The 25095-nt window shown below is 41.9% G+C and overlaps 1 protein-coding gene across 7 annotated transcripts in view; it reads right to left on the bottom strand.

Moving 5' to 3' along the window:
• TOX2 (TOX high mobility group box family member 2) overlaps nucleotides 1–25095 on the bottom strand; it is a 265849-nt gene that overhangs the window by 217508 nt on the left and 23246 nt on the right. For 5 of the 7 annotated variants that reach the window (XM_081196329.1, XM_081196326.1, XM_081196328.1 and 2 more), the window contains exon 1: nucleotides 2205–2420. The exons of 1 other annotated variant lie outside the window; for it this stretch is intronic. In XM_081196329.1, coding sequence (XP_081052455.1) covers nucleotides 2205–2306 — 102 coding nt within the window. In that variant the 5' untranslated portion in view covers nucleotides 2307–2420. Of the gene's footprint in view, nucleotides 1–1170; nucleotides 1337–2204; nucleotides 2421–25095 lie in introns of those variants that run through there. One more of the 7 variants, XM_081196325.1, reaches the window with a different exon arrangement.

The raw sequence follows: 25095 nt of genomic DNA on the forward strand, positions 1-25095 counted from the left end.
AAGTTGTAATGCTTTATATTTCAACTTTCCAGATGAAGAAAAAACACCATGGATTTACTTCTGACATTTTTCAATATTTGTAAAAAAAAACCAGACAAAATTCCAAAACTCATTTATTTTTCTTTAAAGACTGGTATTAAATATATATTCCAAGTCATCCAACATGTCTTATATGTTAGCAGTTGGTTCTTTGATAATAATGAAAATTTTAAATTTCTTCCTGCAAGAATAAACAACACTTTGTGTTTTGGAAGCCATGGTTGTTACATGAATAAAATGATATGAATTGGAAAATACTTGCATTTCGGAAAGAAATTTTCAAATTAGATTTGACAGCCCAGACAGCTGTGGATAGACATACTATAGATTTTACAATGTTTATATAAAACCATATGCAAATATATCGCAATTGCAATAGTCTGAAACTGTGATGAATGTTTAAAGGCACATATCAGTGTAGGAAGGGGAAAGCTTCAGAATTTAAAACAAATCTGTATTAGAAAACTCAATATACCACAAAAACAAAACCAACAGACCATGTAGCTTTTGCTCTGCAACTTCCATTACTTTATAAAATTGCAAGCATCTGATAATATGAAACAAATACATATTCGTGCATGATTAAATAATCCAAAGTTTCAAATTCTTTCATTAAAATGTTGAAGTTTTGTTGTCCTCAAGCCTGAAATGGATAGTACTCACAGATAAAGACCGGCAATATCTGTGCTTTACTCTCTTACTCATCTCAGTTAAAGTCATTGGCCAAAACACCATGCACTCTTAAATATCTTCTAACAAATTTCTCTCTCTCTTACACACACACACACACACACACAGTGCACTTTCTTGCAGTAGTAAATAGACAAATCTAGGTTAGAAAGATTTTCATGTTGTGCTGTAGATCTTATGAATTATACATAATCCATGGCTCTCAGTTGCATTTAACAGAAGTAACTGTATTGTGGGGAGGGGGGGGGAGGGAAGCGGTTGACAAGTAAGGGACAAGAACCTGCAGCCTGAGTTAGAGAAATGCTAAAACAAAAACATAAGGGCTGTTAAGTTCTAACCACTGCATATAAGGCTAAATCCAGGTGTGCACAGTCTATATCATATACAGATTCCTCTGAGAAAGACATTAAAGAATTGGAGGGGGGCTTATAATATACTCACCCTAAAGCATTTCTCCCCTAGCCTGTACATTGTCCAACAGAAACCATAGCCAGGCATGCAAGAAATACATTTCCAACCAAGCAGCCTCTTGAGCCCATACAATTCCACTCCTCCCCCAAACAAAACACATACACACACACTTTTCTGCGTTCAGATTTTGTTTTTCTTCCAGTCTATAATAATGTTTACCAAAACTGAGAGGTCTAATCCGGGGTCTGAAGTGACGACGCAACTGATAACCAACTGCCTCTCTCCCACTCCTCTCCACCCCCCACCCTTCCCCGCATATCCCCCATCCACCCTAAACAACCCTCCCCTCCTGTTCTGCTTTTGCTTGGAAGATGGGAAAGAGAACTGCGTCGCAGCTTTCAGGCAAGCAGCCTGGGTGCTGGGAAACCAAATAGTTTTGAAATTCCCTCCTGCAGGATGCAGCCGCTCTCTTGCTACCTTCCACACTCTTGCTCCCCAGAGGAGGAGAAGGAGAAGGAGGAGAAGTTTCAGCCTCGTTCGTTTGTTTGTTTTTCCCCGTCCCGGTTTTTAAAGCGCTTGCTTCTTTTCCCTTTGCTGCTAGCAAGCAAGCAGGCGATCTGGACATGGGACTTTGGGGCGATTTGCGAGAGAGGCAGAAAGCTTTCCCTCCCCAGTTTTTGCGGAGCCTTCGCAACTGGACCAAAGTGCGTGGGGCGGTGGGGGGGGGGGAGGTGAGAGAGAGAGCTTTTGCTCAGGGGTGCCATTGAATCAACTCCTTGCGCTGCCCCGTGCGGGGAGCGCTGACAAGTCCCGCGCAGCGCCGTGCGCGCGCCATCGCTGTTAGTGTGGGGCAAAGGGGGCAGCATCCCAGAGGGGGGAAGAGGAGGAGGCGCGACGTGGGGGAATTAGGGGAGGTGGGGTGGGGTAGGGGGCTGAGACTTGAGCGCACGTCCTCCTCGGTCGCTTGCATCCTCTCCACCCTTGCCCGGCCACTTGCGCCCGTCCCTCCTCGCCTCACCCCCCCCCCCGCCGTCCGCCCCTCTCTCATCCCTCCCCCTTGTTACCTTGTTGCAATGGTAATAGTCCAGGGGGCCCAAGCAAGTGGGGTCGGCCCCAGGCAAGGAACCAACGGCGGTGGGGGCGGAAGGGTAAAACCTAACGTCCATGCCGGGGCTGCGCGCTGAGGGGGAGAACGAGGCGGCGGCGGCAGCAGCGGCGAGAGGAGGCTCCAGCGGGCATGGAACCGGCTCCTCCGGCGGCGGCTGCTCTGCCTCTGGCTCAGGGCGGGCTGGCGGGAGGGGAGGGGAGGAGAGGCGGGGAGAGGGAGAAGGGGAGGGAGCGCAGCCCAGAGCCGGCTCCACTCGCACTCTATTGTTCCAGGCACCGAGGCGGGGGGGGGGGGAGAGCGGAGGAGGAGGAGGATGGGGGGAGGGGAGAGCGCCTGGGACCTGCCTGGGCTGGGCTCCCACAACAACCTCTCTCAGGCGGGCGCTGGGACCGCCACAGGGCGGGAAGGTGTCGCCAGCACACCCCGCGCCGGAGAGCGGGCCTGCCCCGAATGCCGACCCACCGAGGGACGGCGAGGGCCTGGCATGTGCCGAGCGAGCAGGGAGCGGAGCCGCCGCTGCACTCTCTCGCGGAAGGGGCTTGGGGCAGGTTCTTCGCCGACGCCCCTCCGGGCTTCTTCTCTTCTCGCTTCCACCCTCCTTCCCAGCCCTCAGGTTAATTCGCGGGAAGGTACCGCCTGGGGCTCTATAGTCACCCTTGGCCACGGGGGAATGGGTCCCACAGAAAGAAGAGGCGGGGGACTCTGTAAGGGGGTCGCAGCAGAGGGGCTCGTCCGGGCAGACTTTTCACTTTGTGGACCCGCTTGCTCTCCGCAAAACCCTGCGGTAGGAGGGGGGCGCCTGGAAGAGCTCCCCTACCAACCCCCCCCCCCCAAGTCTCCAGGTATGCCTCTTGGGCGTGTTTTCGCTCGCACACAAGTGAAGGGCTTGAGCTAAACTCTCAACTTGGGGCTGAGATCCGCTCCCAAAGTAACCAGCACTTTGCCCTACCTGAGAAAGACTGGGCTGGGACCTGCCCCCACCCCAAAAAGAAACAGAGAAGAGGCAGCTCAAGAGGCGATTTGATAGCCATATTCACATATTTGAAGGGCTGTCGCAGAGGTGGATTTGTTTTCTGTGCCTACAAGGGGTAAAAGCACAACCCATGGGTTCGAATGGCAAGAAGTTTAGAGTTTAGACTAAACACAAGGAGGAACTTCCTGACTACAAACTGTTCCGCCAGAGGGACAAACTGCCCCAAATGTGGTTCGAGGCTTTTATGAAGAGGCTGGATGGCTACCTCTCGGAGATGTTGTAATAGTGGTTTCTAGGAAGCATAGAGTGATAATCAACCTGTGTTTGTCCCAATTAATTGTCTGGAGCAAATCTTCTAAGATCTATCAGAAGGCACTCTTGGCTAGAACACATAAGTCATTTCAATTTTTGAAGGAAACTTTCTTCCAGGTAATGTTCTGCCTTGGAGGAATAGGCTCCAAACCACCAATAAATAGTTGACAGCTTTGTGAAGAGAGGCTTCTGTGATACCTTGATGCTGCTGGGTTAACTCCTTTGTTTTTTCACATGTGAAAACAGACAATGTGTTAAGCACTGAAATACAAGCTGAAGAGCTACACAAAGCTAGCAGAGAAGCGGAATGGGGGTGGGGGGAATAATGATGTTGTATGGAACCCACTCATTATTTCCATTTTCTTATGTTTCTAGGAATGGAATATAACACGACAACCAAAGTTCAGAAGAAAAAGTGCATGTGGGGTAGACTATTAATGTCCCAAACCAAAAGAAAGAACAGTTTAAAAATGCAGTGGACCTGAAATAGCTCCCAACTGATCATATTTCAAATAAAGACTAAATTAAAATAAGATAGGGAAAAGACAGGGGAAAAGAATTGCTTGTAGAATATGGAATTAAGAATCTCAGAACATTCACTGTTCAGTTTAGGCTCATCAGAAAATTGTAGAGTCATACTGGGAGGCCTGCACCTAGTAATGGATTTCTACAGGAAGTGAAAGAGGAAGAAAGTAGTATTGATGAAGTAAGAGCCACATTCTGCAGTTGGATAACCAGCTTTACAATTGGCACGTCCGGGACATTGTTCAGGTTTGTGTCGTGGTCTTCGCTTCCTCTCCAAGTGTTTCAAACCACACCAAAACATATACTTTGGGAGAAGGTTGTCATTTGAGGAAAAGCAACGGAATGAATAACCATTTATGGTTGGGTATATGGCATGAATCATCTAGTGCCTGCATTTTAATTATGAATGGCAGTATTTTATATACCTTGCTACAAAAGGACCAGATCATGGTGCTTAGTTATACAGTCCATACAGGGCATTATACAGTGTTTGGCTCTGAGGCAGCTATGGAAAAGTGAGGTGGGAATGGCTGAAGGACTTTGGGGCAGTTAATGGGCAAATATATTGTGGGAAGAATGTAGAATACTGTTAAATACCTCCCCAATCTCCAAGTGATGCAAGATTCCATGGCTCCAAGCATCTACCCAGGGTTCATGTTTCCTTTGGAAAAGAGGCTGTGGTGTTTTTATGATATATTGTTTATTTACACACATGTACATCCTGAGCCTACAATGGAGGGGTTCAAAGCATTACACTCCTGTCTCTCCCATTGCTGCAGCTTCCGATACAGGGAGCCCACATTGTGTTCTCCAGCTTGCAACATTTTACAGACTGACCCCTTTTACCCATGAATGAAATCCTAAAACTTCCTCCTAACAAAAACTCTGGCATTGTCTTTAGATTCATTAGCTCAGAGCTCAGGGTGGGGCTTCACCCATCTGCTGGCTGGCCGAGAGTCATTGCTTTATCAATCCCTTTCTTGATGGCTCCCTATCTTCTCTTTGTCCTCTTTTAATGATCCATCTCCCTGGGAGATTTACCTGACACAGGAAGCTGTTTTGACCTGTATTTCAATATGCTAAATCCAGCATCTGGCAGCGCATTTTAATACTCCGAGCATTGATTAAATCCTAAAATTTACGAAATCCAGGAATTATGAGTGCCTTGCACCCACAAACTCTAGCACCCAAACTTGTAACAGTATCATGGTGAAGAAATAAAGCTGAAAGCCTACTAAGAGGAAAATAAATTCTGTCTCATAGATAAGGAAATCAAAATATATACTATTGGGCAGCAACAGAAGAAGGCATGGGTGAAATGGGTGTTTGTTTAGGAAAAGGAAGCCAAAATATATACCATGCGAAGGAGTAGAAGAAGGAACTGGCCGTATCAGTGACAGAAAATATACACACAAGGAAACCATAGGATTGGTTAAAGGAAGTCCAAATGGCCTTTATTATTCTATGAGATGCTCTGTTTTCCCCCAAAAGGGCTGAATTTTAGGTCTCTCTTTCACAAACACACTCCAGATTAGAGGGTGAAGGGAAACTAATCTCAATAACTTGCATCATATTTACTAATTTGTTTCAAGCCTGAACTATCTCATAACTGGGTTAAGGACAAGCTGCCATACTTGAAAGTATGTTTCTCACTGTTACTGTAACTTCCAAGACATTTCTCACAGGTGAAAGTGTAATGTTCCTCTCTGAAACTGTTAGATTAATATCTCAATATTAATTTGAAGTAAATTTAAGTTGCTTTGAAGTAAATCTCCTAGAAGTCTTTTCACAATAAGAATGCTTAAGATTATTATTATTATTTGATTTTTTTTTTTGTCTGGTTGATTTTAAACTGCATAAAGAAAATGTGAGAGGAATTGCCAGTGTAACCACCTTTGTAAAACAGAATTCTAAAAGGATTCTCTTCAACAATTAAGGTGAATGGATTCAGAGTAGGGTGGACAGCATGATCCCACTTGTAGTTTCCCTGGATCTATGGTAGTACAGTGGTACCTCAGGTTAAGTACTTAATTCATTCTGGAGGTCCGTTCTTAACCTGAAACTGTTCTTAACCTGACACACCACTTTAGCTAATGGAGCCTCCTGCTGCTGCTGCGCTGCGAGAGCACGATTTCTGTTCTCATCCTGAAGCAAAGTTATTAACCTGAGATACTATTTCTGGGTTAGCGGAGTCTGTAACCTGAAGCGTATGTAACCCGAGGTACCACTGTACACAATAATAAGCAAGCTCAGAGTGGCATATTTTCCGATTTAAAATGGTTGTTTTCACTTACAAAATGAACTTTCCACACTCTGTGCAACACATTCTTTACATCATAGGTCTTTTTTAGTTTAACCCATCCACTATTGTGTTGCCCCTGTGATGTTTAGTGTCAGCTGCTGTCTCTTCTTACAACTGGAATCTCCTTCAATAATCAGGTTGAAACATCTCCCTCATACTTGAAACACAATAGCCCTTTTAATATGTTATTCTATGCATACAGTTAATTGCATGAGGGGGGATGGCAATGTGGCAGCAGCTCTGCTCCAATGTACACACGATCATTGTTCTGTAAAAAGAGGAAAGGAAGAAAAGAAGGACTCTGCACATACAACTGTAGATGTGGAGGGCTTTCCCCTGCCTGTTTGGGGACCCTGTTTTCCCAGTTGTATGAATGGGGTCCTCTTCAGGCAATACAATGAATGTGTGTATGTTAGGGGCACAGCCTGCTGCCCACCCAGCCCCTCACATATTTATTGTATACGTGAATAATGTATGATAAGGGCTTGCATTACAAGCAAATAAACTAGGCCTCAGGTCATGTTGCTCCTGTTGTTCTCCTGAGGTAAAGCTTTCTGTCAGCCTGGAATCTCCAGCTCTGACGCTTTTAACCACTGAATGCCCAGTTTTTATATCATAATTTTTGAAACTATGATGCTATTTAGACTATAATTACAGTAATGAAGACTTAGTAATGAAATGGGATAGTTGAAGCATAATCAGGTCTTCAGCATCCTTCTCTATAAAAATGAGGTTATTAAGAACACGCAAACTCAGCAGTACTTCAAACCTGAAGCGAACCCAACACCTGGCTTTGTCTTAACACATTTACCTCAGAAAGAACCATTAACAACAATGCCTTTAGATTTTCAGCATTTTGAAGTGGGGATGACATCTTCCCCTGTGCAACTACTGCCCCCTTCAACAGTCCACTGTGTCACAGGCTTTCCTAAACAAAACACAGCAACAGCAAAAAAGTCTTCAACTCATTGGGTGGTTAATCTTTTTCTTCAATAGGTAAGGATGTTGAGGTTGATTGTACTTCAACCATACCCTCTCATAGCCAGTTACTGTCTTCATTACAAATACTGTAGTATCTGTCTCTGTAGACGATACTTGATGTTGGTTCTTCTGTTTTCTGCACCCTGACATCTCTCCTACTGATGCTGGAGAGTCATAAATTGGTGAACCTGAGGTGAATATTCTATAGCCTCTGCATTGAGATTTGAATCTAGTGTATTTCCTGGCATAGCCTTGCCCCTTGTTCAATAAAATGACCACTAGAGCTCACTTATAAGCAACTTTCTTTGCTTAGAAGTAATTTCACACATATAGCATGACTCTGTAAAAAAAATACTCCTTGGATCATTCCCAAATTCTGCCTTTTCTACATTTAGAAGTTACTGAGCCTTAATACAGGAACTTGTGGCTCAGATCATGACACGAGGGGCTGTTATTTGTGATTATTGTAATCTTTGAGCTATAGAGATAGTCACAAAATGTTACTTCTTTGGTCCATTTGAGAAGCAAAAAGTTGAACTTTATGGAAAAACGATCTTCTTTCACTGGGTCTTAAACCTGCTCATTAAACCTTTTCCCTCATGCCTTCTAGAAAGTTGTTCCAAGCTTTATGCAAGTGGCATAAGTAGGTGAAACATACAGAAACTTTCAGTGTGCAATTTCCAGTACTAGAATTCTTGTGAGAATTTCAAAGGTGCTCTGACACTCCTCTGTCTACTGGTCTTCTAACAGTGGTGAGCATTTTCTCCATTTCAGCTTCTTCCCTGTAAGAAGGACATTTAGAAGTCTGGCCAATAATGTGTGTTGCTTAACAAACATTCTCTGGAATACTGTGAAGCACAGAACAAATTTTAAGTCCTGCAATACTCTGTAGCCTAAGCCAGTCCTTGGGAGCTGAACTCTTCTCTACATCACAACGTACAGGATGGAAATGATACAGCACAACTACCTTAGGAAAAATTACATCTACATACATGGGTGTACATACATGGGATATGGGTGGCGCTGTGGGTTAAACCACAGAGCCTAGGACTTGCCGATCAGAAGGTCGGTGGTTCGAATCCCCGCAACAGGGTGAGCTCCCGTTGCTTGGTCCCTGCTGCTGCCAACCTAGCAGTTCAAAAGCACATCAAAGTGCAAGTAGATAAATAGGTACCGCTCCAGCGGGAAGGTAAATGGCATTTCTGTGCACTGCTCTGGTTCACCAGAAGCGGCTTAGTCATGCTGACCACATGACCCAGAAGCTGTACGCCGGCTCCCTCAGCCAATAAAGCGAGATGAGCGCCGTAACCCCAGAGTCGGTCATGACTGGACCTAATGGTCAGGGGTCCCTTTACCTTTACAAGCCAATAACTGGACACCATTGTCAACAAACCTTCGTAGAACAGCTAGAGTGCTCTCTACTAGGCATTCTTCAGCTGATTCTTTTTCTCTACATCACTGGTGGCCCCACCTGTCAATCACTTGACAGTGAGCTTTGGCTGCAGGTTCTGCTCCCTGCTGAACTGAGCAGGATTTAACCCCTGCTTATCAGTTGATGAGCAGGAGTTAAATCCTGTTGCTCCAGCTACATACACCAGTTCCCAGCAGGGGAACTGGCATGCACAGCCAATGAAGAATCAAACCCACTTATCAGCTGATTTTTAAATATATATTTTTATTTCATAACATTTATATACCGCTTGATTGTTGTAGGCTTAAAAAAACACCCAAAACCTTCAAAGTGGTTTACAAAAAGAAGGTATAGATAAACAAGAATAAATAAATGATGAATATAAGGCCCGATGTGAGGCTTGATCTATGGCATCTACAGCTGAAATGACTTCAGATAGCAAGGCAAGGGGAAAAGTCCCTTCCTGGGGCTGCAGAGAGCCACTGCCAGGCACCTTTCTAGGAACAATTCTCAATTGCAAAGGACAGCATAATGGAGTCACCTTAGTGTCTCATGTATCTGAGAACTGTTGCTGGAAACATGCCCCTGGGGAAAGGGTCGGGCTTGGAACAAATCATGTTTCTAGCACCTGGATATTTCCCCACCCCCTCTATTTTTGCCTGTCAGTCAGAAGCACTACTCCTGCTTTTGTGGTTGGTTTACTGCTCGGGCCCTTGAGTGTTCCTAAAGTAGCTCTTTGGACCCTTGCCAATATTTCCTGATAAACAGCCCAGCCTTTCTACACATGCATTTTCTATACAAGCCAGACATTCTCTATCAGTATTTCATACAGGTTTAGGATCCTTCTACGAAAATGCACAACAGAATACATATTTTTGCCCTGCTTTTAAGTTATTCACCAAATGGTATTGGCCAATATTTCTGGGTGACGTTATATGGAGATGCCATAATACTTCTATTTTTATTTATAGAGCCAATCCAAATGCCTTGGCTAATACATTATGGGGGAAAATAGTAATTAAAACTAAGCTAGAGTATTCAAAATAATTGAGCAAAATGCATTTTCTGATTCACTAGGCAAGTTTGTTTTTCTATATAATGTTAATTAGCGATGAATCAGTATTTAGCAACATTCTGCAATATTGTTATCTTAATTAATTATGGTGATGATTATATTACATATATTGTTGTAGGTGCCACTAAAAACTACATATGTAAAGATATGCATTTCCCCCTGTTTTCAACAGGATTCAGTCCTTTTATAAACCATGAAAATTAACTAATTTTATCACCAGGAATAGAGCATCTCCCCCACAGCCAATACAAAATGACTCTTCTAAACATTTGCTAGATTGAATTGGTCTCTTTCTGAACATTTAATTATTGCTTCCTTTAAATATGTAAAAAAGTTTGCCTTCTCTCCACCCCACTTTGCGAGCATAAACAACATCAGCCATCGCTCGTATATTTCTATAGATAAGCATATCATTATCATTAGGTCTCCTATACAAAATGATGTGAAGAAGTTAGGTAATGAAAAATAAAAACATAGGGTACAAATCATCCAAAGATAAGCAATTTGAGTCCCACTGAGTTTAATGGGAGAATTGGATGTGTGTTTAATTCTCTCTAAATGAAATTAATGGAACATTAAAATGCTTACTGGTGTCTAGATTATATTCTTATTTTTTTATTATCACTAATATCCCAAAGGCCGAAGTAGATGTGATGTTGCCAATGTATTTTACTCTTGAATGGCAGATTATTATTATTTTTAATTGGCAGAAAAAAGGGGAGGGGAGACCAATCAGGACTGTGGCATGGGGGCAGGGGCACCAATGGAACCAATCGGAGCTTTCCTCCCATTGGAAATAGGAAGCAAGGGGGCAGTTCCAATTTGGACTCTGAGAGCAAAGCATTAAAGCCCTCTCCTCACATGCTAGTCCCAAGATGAGTCTCTGTTAGGCAGCAATTTAAAATCAGGCATGTGAGGGCTAAAGACATGAATAGTATGATGTCTAGTTCAACCCTGCAATACTAAGGGATAGAAAGCTGATCTGCTTCGGCCTTTGACTGTTCCAAAGACCACAAAGGAATATACCTCTGCTGGTATGTATCCTATTATTTAGTACAGTGGTACCTCTGGTTAAGAACTTAATTCGTTCCGGAGGTCCGTTCTTAACCTGAAACAGTTCTTAACCTGAGGTATCACTTTAGCAAATGGGGTCACCCACTGAGATTTCTGTTCTTATCCTGAGGCAAAGTTCTCAACTCGAGGTACTACTTCTGGGTTAGCAGAGTCTGTATCCCGAAGTGTTTGTAACCCAAGGTGTTTGTAACCCGAGTAATTACCACTGTAATATTCATATTTATGATGGTATTCTGTTACCACACCCTGCCAACGCAAGGACTTCCACATGCACAAAGGGACTTCTCTCCCTCCCCCCCAACCCCCATGTGTGTCTCACAACCTCCCCAAATCTCACCAGGTTTAAGCCGGCATGGTGGGTGGAGAGGAAGGCAAATATTCCGTGGTGTAACCAGAAATAATTGTGCTGATTGAACAAAAGGCTTGTAGCCAGTGCTTTTTTTCTGAGGATACGCAGGGGTACGTATACCCCTAAACATTTTGTGTATCTAAGTTTGGGCTCATTGAGAGGCAGTATTTCAATATGAGTAGAAAAATGAGAATACCCCTAAACATTTTTTTTAGAGGGAAAAAGCACTGCTTGCAGCTCTGTTGGATTCCACTCCCAGTATATTTAATTTATTTACAGCACAATCCTAACTCCCTGTTCAGCACTACTTGGGGCAGGTAGGATGGCGATGGTGATGGTGAAACAAATTTATAGAATGATTAGGTGGTGGTGTCCCTCCACCAGATCCTGCCAAATGCACAGGTGGTGGAACAGCTACTGCCAGCAGTGTAAGGTAAAGGTAAAGGGACCCCTGACCATTAGGTCCAGTCGTGATTGACTCTGGGGTTGCATTGCTCATCTTGCTTTATTGGCTGAGGGAGCCGGTGTACAGCTTCCGGGTCATGTGGCCAGCATGACTAAGCCGCTTCTGGCGAACCAGAGCGGCGCATGGAAATGCCATTTACCTATTTATCTACTTGCACTTTGACATGCTTTCGAACTGCTAGGTTGGCAGGAGCAGGGACCGAGCAACAGGAGCTCACCCCGTTGCAGGGATTCAAACGGCCGACCTTCTGATCGGCAAGCCCTAGGCTCAGTGGTTTAACCCACAGCGTCATATGCCAGCAGTGTACTCACCAACTGCAGCCTCCTTACCTGGGCCCCAAAACAAGGCGCTGGGAGGGAGGTGTGATTGGAGCAGAGCCAACCACAGATCTACAGAATCCAGAATTGTTCCACTCCTTGAAAAATATGTGTTCTGGGCCCCTCTGCTGCAGCCACCTGGAGTTGGTGCAACAACAAAAAAAAATCCCAGCCACCACCCTGCCTCTTCTGCCCCCTTTGCACTGATTGGTCGGAGCCAGCAGGGTTTTGAATGTAGTGGTAAACCTTCTATGTCTCCTTGTTCGGATTGCTCTGCCCATATTATTATTTAGTCAGTATATGATATTTCACTCCACCTTGGAAGCTTGGGGCACCAGGCAACAGGGAGATCCCCCCCCATCAAAATAGCCTATTAAAATAGAAAAAAACAACATATGATTCAAACTAAAATACATTAAAAACCCTCTTTTATCATGCCTCCAAGAAATGCTTAGAAAGACTTTGGAAAGAGTCCAAAGGGAGTTACATACAGGATAGCAATTTAGGTCACTTTTCTCAAAGCACCTAGCCTTTTTTGTTTGGCCATTTCCTCCGTGTGATTTACAGCACAAAAATATTACGCATGCTTCATCAGAAATAAGTTGCAGAGAGCTCAACGGGACATTTTCTGACAAGCATGTTTAGGATTGCAACCTTAAACTCTGTGACACACATACCCTAATCCAAATCATGCTCTAATATATTGATAAGAGTTCTTGTACATGTTGGCTATTTTTCTGTTCACTTTAATGGAAGAAGCAAGTCCTTTTCCCATTGAAATGAATCATAAGCCGAGTTCAGATGCAATGCTAAAGCATAATGTTTTGAGAATGAGCTGGACTACAAGTAATAACATAATATATTTTATTTATTTATTAACCAACGGTCACTCAAGCATCTTAATTATAGTTATCAAAGTTCAAACTGCTTAAACTGATGGTGTAACTTCATAACATAATTTTTTAGGTTTTTTGTTTTGTTTTGTTTTTTTAAAAAAACAACTAACTGCCACACATGAGATGTTTTACATATCAAAGCTGAGGTTAATTTGAGAAAGGCTGTTAAGAGATCTTCTAAGACTGAGCTGCTTGTTTTCTTTGGGTGCTTTGACTGCCGAAACCTACTAGTAACATTAATTACAAGCAATTGTCTTTCCTTCCCTTGGTTTTGTGAGAGAAATTTCCTTTCTTTGTTTAAACAGATTTCCACACAATAGGTGAGTGCCGTTGTGTGTGGGTTATACTGCTTGTGTTGTGAGATAATATGTAGACAAAATAATGTTTTTCCTGTCAAATATTGAGTAGGCATCAATGGCAAAGTGACAGGTGGTTAAATAGCTGGCACTTATAATGATTTCATGAAGATGTTTTCCCTTTTTGGACAGGATTTTTTAAAAAACAAAAAAAACACCCTGATTTGAAAATAGGAGACGGAGACATTGCACAATTTTAGATTCAATTTTAGCTTGTAGAAGGACATGAAAATGCAAAAATAGTTTTACTATGTCAAATCAATTGTCCCTCTGGAGTATTATATTATGTGTGGTTTAAGATTGCCATTCTTCTTTTAGTACCTATGCTCCTGTGCATATTTTTTTAAAGTGGCATGCGGGGCAATTAACCTTAGTGGAACTGCTTCTTTTTGTTGTTGTTGTTGTTATCTATCGGTCTCAGGAGACAATGGAGGAGTGTGCTTTTGGGAGTGTTAGAAGGTTGCAGCACCTGCCATGGCTGTATAAGACCAATATAGGAGAGACATGTTTTGTTGCAGCTGGGGCAAATGAAGGCATCCAGTTATGCTGCTGCAGATGTGCCACGGTGTTTCTAACGTGGAAATAAAGTGACAGAAAAACTTCACCAGCTGTGAGGTAAAATATGGCAATCCTATTCTTGCTGGAACCACTTCAAAATATCACAGAGGCTAGAATCTCAGCTCCAAGGTAGAAATCCACCCCATATTCTGTAGCATTTTAAACCCTCAGTTTGGGTAGCTAAGATTTTCTTATAAACAAACAAAAGGCTTTGCAATTACTTTGCTCAAAATTCATATGAAATATACTGTATTTAGCGGCATCCAGCAGTGTCAAAGCTGCTTCTACAACTGACTTTCACTCACATAAAAGGACCTCCTCTTCTTCTCCCTCCCCCGCAGCTCCCTTGCAACCCAAAATCTGCTATATAGAGTTGGGTGGCCCTCCAAAGGCTAATGGGGGGGCACACAAATGGCTGCAGAGGGAGAAGGGAAAGTCTCATCTGGTCCACTTGAATAGCCATGGCTCTTGCCCATAGTGTGATATTTCAGAATCCGGTAAACAACAGAAGAAATTTGTATTTTTAAAAGTTAAAAAACAAATTATATTCCCCACCCCCACCGTGATAGAAAATAGAATATTTCATCAGAAAAATATATCCATTTTTTAAAGTAAAGCATAGTTACAGATGGGCAGTTTAATTGAAACTACTACTTCAGGCCTGTATGTTTGTTTGGTTTTTCGTTCTTGAAATATCCAGCAGCAATAGGCAAATCAAAAGTCTCTCATCCTTATTTGTTATTCAAATGCAATCAAAACTCCCAATATATATAGATATATAAGTTGTTGTTTGATCACAAACTGCTTTTTTCCTGAAAACATGATTTGATAATCAAAATTTAGGATGCACAATTGAAAGTGGTCAGACCAGTCACATGATGGTTTCTCTGTTGCTGGACCAAATTCTCACACAAGTGCCAGTGCAAATATTTGCATGAGTTTTAAATTCAACTTTTGTGAAAATTCATGCTTGGATCTTTGAAGTTCACTTTCTGGTCTGCGAGTATGGGGAATCCATAGATAATTTAAGAACAGTTATTTTCCATTTCATTAGGTATCAACTACCCTTAGAATCATAGAATCATAGAATCATAGAATCATAGAGTTGGAAGAGACCACAAGGGCCATCGAGTCCAACCCCCTGCCAAGCAGGAAACACCATCAGAGCACTCCTGACATATGGTTGTCAAGCCTCTGCTTAAAGACCTCCAAAGTTGGAGACTCCACCACACTCCTTGGCAGCAAATTCCACTGTCGAACAGCTCTTACTGTCAGGAAGTTCTTCCGAATGTTTAGGTGGAATCTTCTTTATGTATGTCTTGTATGTCTTGTACAGAATTTATCTGGGCAACCAGACTTTATCCACTAAGGATGCTAAGATTTGACAAACCCCATTGCTGTTTCAGGTAACAGCCTCCTTTAACTGCTTTTCAGGCTCTGGGTTCAGATTTCAAAGGCAATCCACTTCATTGGGATGAAACCAAATAAAGCATAAATGTCCACAACTTTGTAGGATGGTTTCTTGACTGTATATAATATACCAAAAATAGTATGCTATTATTTTTTGGAACTCTCATTCTTGCTCAGAACTCACAGATATCAACAATAAGAACTTGCAGACAAATCATTTCTTATCAAAATTGCCACCCCTCCATCTAATACTGAGCTCAGGTGGTGAATGCCAAAAGAATGGGAGTCAAGAGGGGATAGTGCAAGGAGCATGGTGGAGCTGTGCCATACTGCCATTTCAGACCCACTCACAGTGACCCTTGCTGCAGGGAGTGAAGGCCTAGACAAAAATAGGTGTAACAAACTAGACAAGACAATGTTCTGGAATTTAAAATCAGCCACAACTTTTATGGATTACAGTTATAGGCAGGCTTTGGTTCAGGCATTGGGTATATCCATTCTCATTGAGTATTCTCATTGAGTATATCCATTCTCAGCCTCCAGATGGAGGGCAGATGCTGGAACAGGGTCATGATGGGATTGTGAGACCTTCTCAAGATGCAGGTCTACCAAGGTGGCCCTCCCAGGGTGCTGATGGAAGGCCTATAGCCCATCTGCCCCACACTTGGCTTGTCAACAGAGACTTCCATCTAGAGCCTTCTCACAGGGTACCCTGAGATGACACCTGTTTGGGGCTCAGCTGGCCTATATATTCAGAGGTGGACTACTCCACTCTGGTCCACCATCCAAGCCATGCCCCCTGCCTGCAAGAATTGGTCGGCTTGAAATCTACAGATGGCGGGCTGTCTCACCCTCCCTAGCAGCCAGCTGGGAGGAATGATCCAACAGCCAGCCCATGATGGAGTGGCTTCACTCCATGGTGCCGAGGGCCTGCTGCAACAGGCCACAGCTGTTACCCACCCGGGGACTGGGCAACCGGCCATTTTCTCAACAGCTGTGTTGATGTGGCTTATTGGGGCAGGGCAGCATCAAGGTCAGTGCTGTGCAGGCACATCCCTGGGAGAGCCAGAGTGACTCCACCACTGCACCTATACGTCCCCAACTTTGCCACTGCCCTGTCCAACTGATTTCAGGAAACCGATGGCATGGCACTGCCCCCATCATGCTGGCTCTTCCTGGGTACCACATGCACACAGGAATCCCAAGTTGTAGAAGTAGCATTTTTAAAAAAAACACACATTAAAAATAGCTCAGGAATGACTGAGCATGCTCAGTAGCCACAGATCGGTGAGTGTTAGTTGGACAAGATAAACAGAAATGGTGATGTCTGGGCTGCGTGTTTGCCCTGGTGGGTACAGCAAATGGACCAGTGACAGTACCACTATTGCTGCACTGTGGTCCCAACCTTAGTGTAGCACCCCCCTACACACACACTGTCATCCAGGTAAGCTGCAATGATTCACGTGTTGGAGAGTGGGCCTATCCCACCACCTGTGCTGCTAGTGCTTTAAGCTCAATTGAAAGCATCAGGACTTAAATTAGCAGCAAATATCTTGCTATCTGTTTCAGATGGGGGGAGCCTTTGGCCCTCCAGGTGTTTCTGTATTAGAATTCCGATTCTCTTTAGTCACTGGCTGTGATTGCTGGGGCTGACAAGAGTCACAGTTCAGCAATATCTAAAGAGCCAAAGGTTTCACCCCACCAACTCTGTTGTTGGTTTCAATGGCTTGTGAGTCAACTGGATTGGGGTCCATATCTGCATGCCTTTGCTATACTAACCGGTCAGATATTTTTGTATTCAATCCATAATATATCGCTCAAAAAGAAAACATAATTCAGTAACTCTCAAGACAGTGCAAGAAGGCAAGAGATACAATAATTTGAAGCTCAACTATTAATTTTGTGTATGTTCAAGAGCAAATCATTTTAATAGATGCTTCACTTTCTTCATTTGTAAAATGGAAATCATTAACTTTTTATTTTCTTTTGTTGTTATCACAGTGTTTGTATACAGCTTGGGGAAAGAGTCAAAAGAACTGATATTAATAGGGGCAAGGCACAAATACTTTAAGGGGGAAATGCAATATTTGATGGATTCATGGTGCACCCAGATTTCCAGCACATTTGAGCATCAACCAAGTTTGTCAAATGGCTGCTAGTTTTGGAATAATGATGGAGGCATCTTAAAGGAACTTGATGACCACCTACAGATCAGCTTTGCTGAAGGCAAATGGGCTTGAATATTACAACTGTATCTGGGGTTATCATAGAAAGCAGGTGAAATTGCAAGTTTTCATTAGTATGATCTTCCTGCAAACCTGCCTCTTTTTCCAGCCTCTCCACATCAGACATGATATAGATGTGGCTCACAGTTTTTTTCTTTTCTGCTATTAGAAGCACAGAAGTGAAATTAATAATATATATTTACATATATTCTGGGAGATATGGGCTGCTTACATGTAACATAGATGAAATAGTATCTCTTGCAAGTCCCTTTGTGCTGCTGGTGTAAATGAATCTAGTTTGTGTTCATGTAGCAGAGATCAGAATTTGATATGCTGTAATTATGGAGTCTGTTTTACAGGCCAAGTGACATGTGCAATGACTCTTTTACTGAGTCTAGTCCTTTTCCTTCAAGTAACTGGAATTATAGTTTAGTACATGAGACATACTTTTGTATCAACAGCTTCTGTTGGTTAGTGTGAAAGCTTTTGATCTTTAACGCTCCCTTCACACTTACATCTCGATCCTGATTCCCAGACCTGACTCAGGCTTTGAAATGTTTTATTTCATATTTAACTCTCCAATTCTCATGGAATGTTAGAGAATACCTATGTTGGGATATTGATGAAAATGAGGCAAGAATTCCTAATAGTGCCATGTGTGTATATATTAGTTTTAAATGTGTACGGTTATTGGAGAGCCTTGGCAAAAAGTCATTTCATGGCAAGTATGAAGAATTCCTGCATGACCAAATCATACTCAAAGGTTATCAATTAATAATATACTCATTTTCCCATTTCAAAGTAATCAGGAGTCCAATTCATCCCTGACACATAATTCCAACACTGGAATCAATTTTGTGGAACACAGGAAGTTATTACATTATTTGTCAAACTGCCTGTCCCTCTAGAGTCTAGACCAGTATTGCCTGTCCTGAGAGACAGTAGCTCTCTAGACTCTCTAGCAGAGGTCTTCCTCGTCAGCCTGACCCTTTCAAAAGCTTAATTAATATACCTGTGACTAAGAACAAAAGAAGAACTCTACTGATCTGACCAAATGCCCAACAGCACCCTGTTCTCACAGTGGCCTACTTGGGACCGCCTACATTTAAAGCCTGTGTACCATTCCTGAGTCATAGTCCTTCCCCCTGGATATTCTTAGTTTTTCATTGCTGAAGAATGATTAAATTCTTTTGATTGCGTTGCTGAATATAAGTAGGTTGAGCAATTTTCTTATAATGACCCTTCTGCTTGGATTTATTACATGGCTATGCTGAGTCATGGATGAGACTGAAGGAGAGGAGAGTAGCATAGCTCTCTCTCTCTCTCACCATTCTCAATTTCAAATCACAGCCTCCCCTAATTTCTTTGGCAAAGACTTGAGCTCCTAGGCCCAGTCTTCATCAAATACAGTTCTACCCTCTAAGCAGCTGATAAAAGTGAATCATCTTGCCATAGCTGCCAAGTGTGCATCTTTCCTAAGAGACCATGGTACTTAGTTGCAGGAAGCAGAAGTGACCACCGATGAATCTGATTAATGAGTTCTCTGTCACAGGCAGATCTTGCATGGGATTGATTGGATTCTCAGGCACACTGGTATGGTAAAGAGGTGCTGCACCACTGCCCTCCTGAGAGTTGCACCACTGCCATTTATAGGGGTGGTTGCAGAGGCAGGGCATTGGTGAGGTTGGGACTGTGCAGGCACCCCAGTGGAGTCAACCCAGTGCTTTTTCCTGTGTTTCTGTGCAAACCCAACATCCCAGTAACTGGCAGAGATTCTGCAAGCCCCACCAAACTCAACAGGGCTTACTTCCAAGTAGAAAGGCATAGGATTGCTCCATTCATGTAGAATACAAATTTGTATGAGTGCTGTCAACATTCTCCTCCAGTCAAAGAAACATATCCAGTACAGCAGACTTTAAGTGCATAAATATGAGAGCTAGGAAGCGTTACACTCCTTGCAAAAGTTATTCTTTGTCCAAAATCACTTGCATTTAATTTAAGTTTATTGAAAACGCTGTTAACTGAACTGAACTTTGGAAATTAATGGTGGGATTTTTTTTAAAAAAAAATATTTGGAAGCATATTTGCTTATCGTCATTTGCTACAGTGACAAGAAAAGCCATCTGTTGTGAGATTCACCAATTGATCTAGGATTAAATGTCAAAATTAATTTATGTGGTAATGCAATAGCTGTGGATATTTTGGATGTTCTTCCTCTTATTAGATTTTTGTGAGGGAGAAAGTTCAAGTCAGTTTCCAGGTGTTACTGCTATTTCTTTTTCAGCCATTTTGTGACATTGTCAGCATTAATGTTCCTAGAGTACATTCATGTTAGTTTAAAAGTGTGCCTGAACAGTCATTCACACACACACACACACACACACACACACACACACTATTTCTGAATAACGACAAAACCTGCTCAAAATGCAAAATCTTAGTATCCGTATAAACTGTATAAGCTTAAGATTGATAGATCTATTTGAATGTTTCTTTTTTATTATTATTCATTTGATTTATACCACCCTTTATCAAAAGATCCCAGGATGGTGTACAATATTAAGAACATATTTTTCGAAGCTTAAAAAGGAAAACATAACAAAAACATAGTAATAGGTAGCATAATAAAAAAATAATCATAACAGCAGCAACCCTCCTCCCCCAGATTTAACAAGCCATAGATTATCTAACAGCTAAAGGCCTGGGTAAAGAGGAATGTTTTTGCCAGGGGCCTAAATACATGTAATGATGGCACCAGGGAAGCCTCTCTGGGGAGAGTAAATTTGGTATGATATATCTGAAGGCAAAATTGATATGATATATTCTCAAATATGCTCGCACCATGGGATCAGATCTAGGTTAAATTCGGCACATTTGAGTCATTTGGACTACAGCAGGAGTAAAGAACATGGTGCCTTCCTGATGTTGTTGGACTACAATGCCCATCATCCCTGACCACTGGCTAGCCTGATGGGAGCTGTAGTGCAACAGTACCTGGAGAACACCACATTGGGTACTCCTGGACTAATGCATACGTAGGCTACATTCAGACGGTGACTTGCCCAAAGCCACCCAATGAACTTCATGATGGATTGGAGATGTGGATACAGGTCTCCATAGCTAAAAAAAAATCCTACACCACCCTTTGCCTTTTCATGCATTTTAAAGCTCTGCATGGAAGAGGGGGCTTCCAAGGAAAGCTTAAAAATGGTCTCTCTTTTGGGTGTGGCTCTGGAGACTGTCACAGTGAGTTCCTGCACTTCAAAATTTACCAGTCGTTTGTGGCTCCAAGGAACAGAATGGGCTACAACACTCAGTGAAGAAATAAAAAATACTATGGCTTGGGTTTTGGGTTATTAGCAGTCACTTCTATAAATTGCATATAAGCACTTATGCGACCTTATTTTCTTCAGCTTGGGGAATGTGATAGCAACTTGTTAGTTATTAACAGATGAGCTATTTCTACACTAACATTGTAATTTCAAAACTGGCAGTCAAATAAGAGTAGGGCGTTTTTCGTTATTTATCAACTGACACTTTAAATATTTGTATTTGAATTTTTTTCATGCAGGCATGGCACATATCTGTTCCTGGCTGGTTGACATTTACCATTCTTTGTAATTCTGATCTGCTTTTCTGAATTATTTGTAAGTATATTGACAGATAAATATACACAGAGACTCTCTATTTGGGCATGACAGAATCTTGGAGAAGGCAAAAGCAGAATTGCAAATAAACCAGCAAAAGGGAGGGGGAGGGGAGACACACTATTAAAAAAAGAATGCTCAATAACAACAATTACCATTTGAACAATCTGTGAAATTAATACATTATATTGATTGCATTCTTTGGATTTGTGGGAAAAGAATAAACCCCATGTAAAGCAGCATCTACGTGGAGGTTTGCTAGTTTTGTATTCACAGGAGGACGGGGGAAAACTGAGAGCACACTTGAATCAAGAATGTGAAGGGATGCAGAAATCTTTAGATTTGCATATACAATATTGAGATCATGAGAATGTCAAATTTAAATGCAAAATTCACATGTCTCATGAATAAGTCATGAATGGTGGCAAGGCTGATTTATTCTTTTCTTTCCAATTGTCATCATTCTCTCCATCTTCCCTTCCCCACACACATACCCCTTGAATAGCTCCTAATCTGCAAAACAGGCAATTTCTTCTTTCCTTCCACAGGAAATGCATTGATAAATATGACTCTGTGGGAAACCATGGTTTGGTCCAGTGCTTAAAGATGTGTGTGTCTGCAATGTATGTGTATAGTTTAGCCTTGCTTAGGAAGTAAAAAAAAAAGGCATTTCCTCTCTCTCTCTGGAGATACCTCAATGCCATGGCAACAGCCTTCAACCTTCTTCACGTGGGACACAACTAGGTTTAGGAAAGGTTAGCTGTGTGTTGACACCAGGTGGGGCAACCATGTAAAGTGATGACTTTCCATACACTATGGTATCATTAATTAACAAACTGAAGGCTTCTTATCATTTTTTTGGGGGGGGGTTTGATGACAATGAGTAAACTAAAATTAAAAGTGATACTAGAAAGAGAGGGTAAAAATGGATATCACTTAAAATAATTATAATAATTATAAATATCCAAAGTTAGATGAGAAGAAGGGAGAAGTAAGAGTCCATGAGATGTTTTCTAATGCCCATGCCAGTTTGGTCCTCAAATCAAAATACTTTGCTTGGTGCTATGTGTGATGTACCTGAAGAATACACGTAACTTAAGAAGCCTGCTGGATCAAGCCAGTGGCCAGATCAAACCAGTGGCCCATCCAGTCCAGCAACCCGTTCACATAGTGACAAACAAGATATATGTCTAGGGACATAATAAATATTCATTTGTGAGAAGGGGCTATTGCTAATAATAATAATAAAGTAATAAATCTAATGCCACTGAATCAGCACCTACAATCAAAACCAAGCAAGAGAAAAGTGAATTGCTTAGTCCTCCTCCCACAGTTTAAAGGTATGAAACATAAAACCCACTGCACATATTTCCCTGAAAATCGATAGGTGTCTTACTCAGAGGAGCCTTTGCCATGTCTGCTATTTTCAGAACAATTGCCCACAAAACAATAGGAGAGATTAAGTGATTTCTTTTTTACTTACTCTGAAACTGTACAGGCTACACTTAAAAACCATTACAGCTATCATTCTGAAATTTGGTAGGGTCTACCATGCCTTGAAATTTCATCCAAGCGTGCCAAAAAAACCCTCCAAAAAAGTTATAGACATTCACTTAAAAAGTCAAACTTCAAATGTGCCCAGCACAAAAAACAACCACAGCCTAGATTTCTTCCCCTATAATTTCACAGGCTTCACTCACTCTGGAAGGAATACTATGCCTGCAAATTTCATTCATTTCTGTCAAAATGAAAAATAGTCATTGTTTTTTGGTTTTCCTGTAGTGAAGGGGAAAGGGCAATACTTCTTTTTTTCTGGAGTGGACCAGGATCCTGAGCTGAACTGGACAGCTTGCAAAACAGTTGAAGTGGGCTGTTCTCAGAAGTGCTGAATCAGGGTCCAATCTGAATTTTCATGTGCTAAATTTCTACTTCCTCAGTGTAATCAACATTTTAAAAAAATCACTACAGCAAGCCTAAAACATTCATGACTTTCCAGATTGTCTCACAAAAAGATCAGCATTAACAAAGGTGTTCCTTAGTACCAGCCATAACAAGAATAATTTGCAATATAAGCAATTCATTAAAAAAAATGAATAATCTTCAACAGCCAATTATTAAAACCTACATATAGTAGAAGGAATGTCATTTCTCATGATTGAATTCATTTTAAAAGTGCATTTGATTAGTTTGTTACAGTGCAAGGATCATTATCCTCTGGTAAAAAAGCTGTGGACTCTTAATCTACCTTTCACATTTCTAAATGTGTAGGCAATATGGTTAGTTATGCAATTAAGACCTGTGAGCAAATGACCTTTCGAAATTCTCCACCCTATTTGTCAGCTTAGGGTAGTATTCAGCTAAATAATTATGCAGGTGGATGACGTCTGCTTGGTCAATGGGACTTTCCCCCCTCTCCTCTCCCCGTGCCACCCTCAAATTTGCTCCAGAGGGTTAGGGAATCCCTCAAACACAGGGACAGGAGACGGGGAGAACATTATGCTATTCATAGACAAATTCTTGCAGTGATTACACATTTGACCTAGAGCTTCACTGAATTCCACCCAGAGAAATTGGGGGGACAATTTCACCCAATTTCTCCAGTGGGAGGAGACGTTTCCCAAAAGTTTATTGGAGATTACCATTAGCAGTAGCAGTAACACAGCTTCTTTCTTCCTCCTCCTGTAAGAATCCTTCCCCTACCACAGCAATTATTCTTCCCACCCCGGCCGCCATTTTGCAGTCTTCACAATGGCTCATATCAGAGGCACCTGACAATTGTATATCTAGCATTGTTCTTAGATGCTGGTGGTGGGGACAAGGAAATATATTATTTTCAAAGCTATTATCAAAGCAATGGTGGGGAAAACTGGTGGGAAATTCTGAATAAAAGTGGGCTTTTATTCTAGAGCAGGGAGTGGGAAAGGGGAAAGGTCTGAAATTTTCTCAGCAAAATGCCTTTTGAACAATTTTAGATCAGCTCTAATACTATAATTATTTATTTACAGTCAGTGTGATGTAATGGATGGAGTGTTGGGTAAGGCTTCCCAATTTAGGCACAGGGAGATCAGAGTCCAAATCTCCACTCAGTCACGAAGCTCATAAGGTGTCCTTTTGTCAGTTGACACCACTCTGTTTAATCTACTTCACAGGGTTGTTGTGCAGATTAAAAGAATAGAGAGAACAACACTGTATGCTGTGCTGAAACAGTGTGGGATAAAATTGTAAGGGCACGATCCAAACTCTCACCCTACTGGGTTGAATTTATTCCATGGTAAACTTGGAGTAGCATTCCAGCCTTCAGAGTTTGGGATAATACAGTGGTACCACTGGTTACGAACTTAATTCATTCTGGAGGTCTGTTCTTAACCTGAAACCGTTCTTAACCTGAGGTACCACTTTAGCTAATGGGGCCTCCTGCTGCCTCTCTGCCCCCACCGTGTGATTTCTGTACTCATCCTGAGGTATTACTTCTCATATTAACCCAAGGTATTACTTCCGGGTTAGTGGGGTCTGTAACCCAAAGTGTTTGTAACTCGAGGTACCACTGTAATATTATTATTATTATTATTATTATTATTATTATTATTATTATTATTATTATTATTATTATTATTATTAATACCCTGCCCATTTGGCTGGGTTTGCCCAGCATCTCTGGATGGCTTCCAACAAAATATTAAAAATACAACAAAACATAAAACATTAAAAACTTCACTTCCCTAAACAGGCTAGAGATCTGATAAGTTAAAAAGTTCAACAAAGCCTTACATTTTGAAAATGAAGCGGGATCTCAGACGGCTAGAGCGAGTATGGCGACGGACTCGTGACGGAGCCTCAAGAACATCTCATAGGACGCTTATGAAAGCCTATGAGATGGCTATGAAAGCTGCTAAGAAATCTTACTTTGCAGCTTCTATTGCATCCGCTAGCTCTCGCCCGGCACAACTTTTTAGAATAATTAGGTCAATAA

The sequence above is a fragment of the Podarcis bocagei genome, assembly GCF_964188305.1.
Source record: "Podarcis bocagei genome assembly, chromosome: 5".
NCBI classification, from domain to species: domain Eukaryota; kingdom Metazoa; phylum Chordata; class Lepidosauria; order Squamata; family Lacertidae; genus Podarcis; species Podarcis bocagei.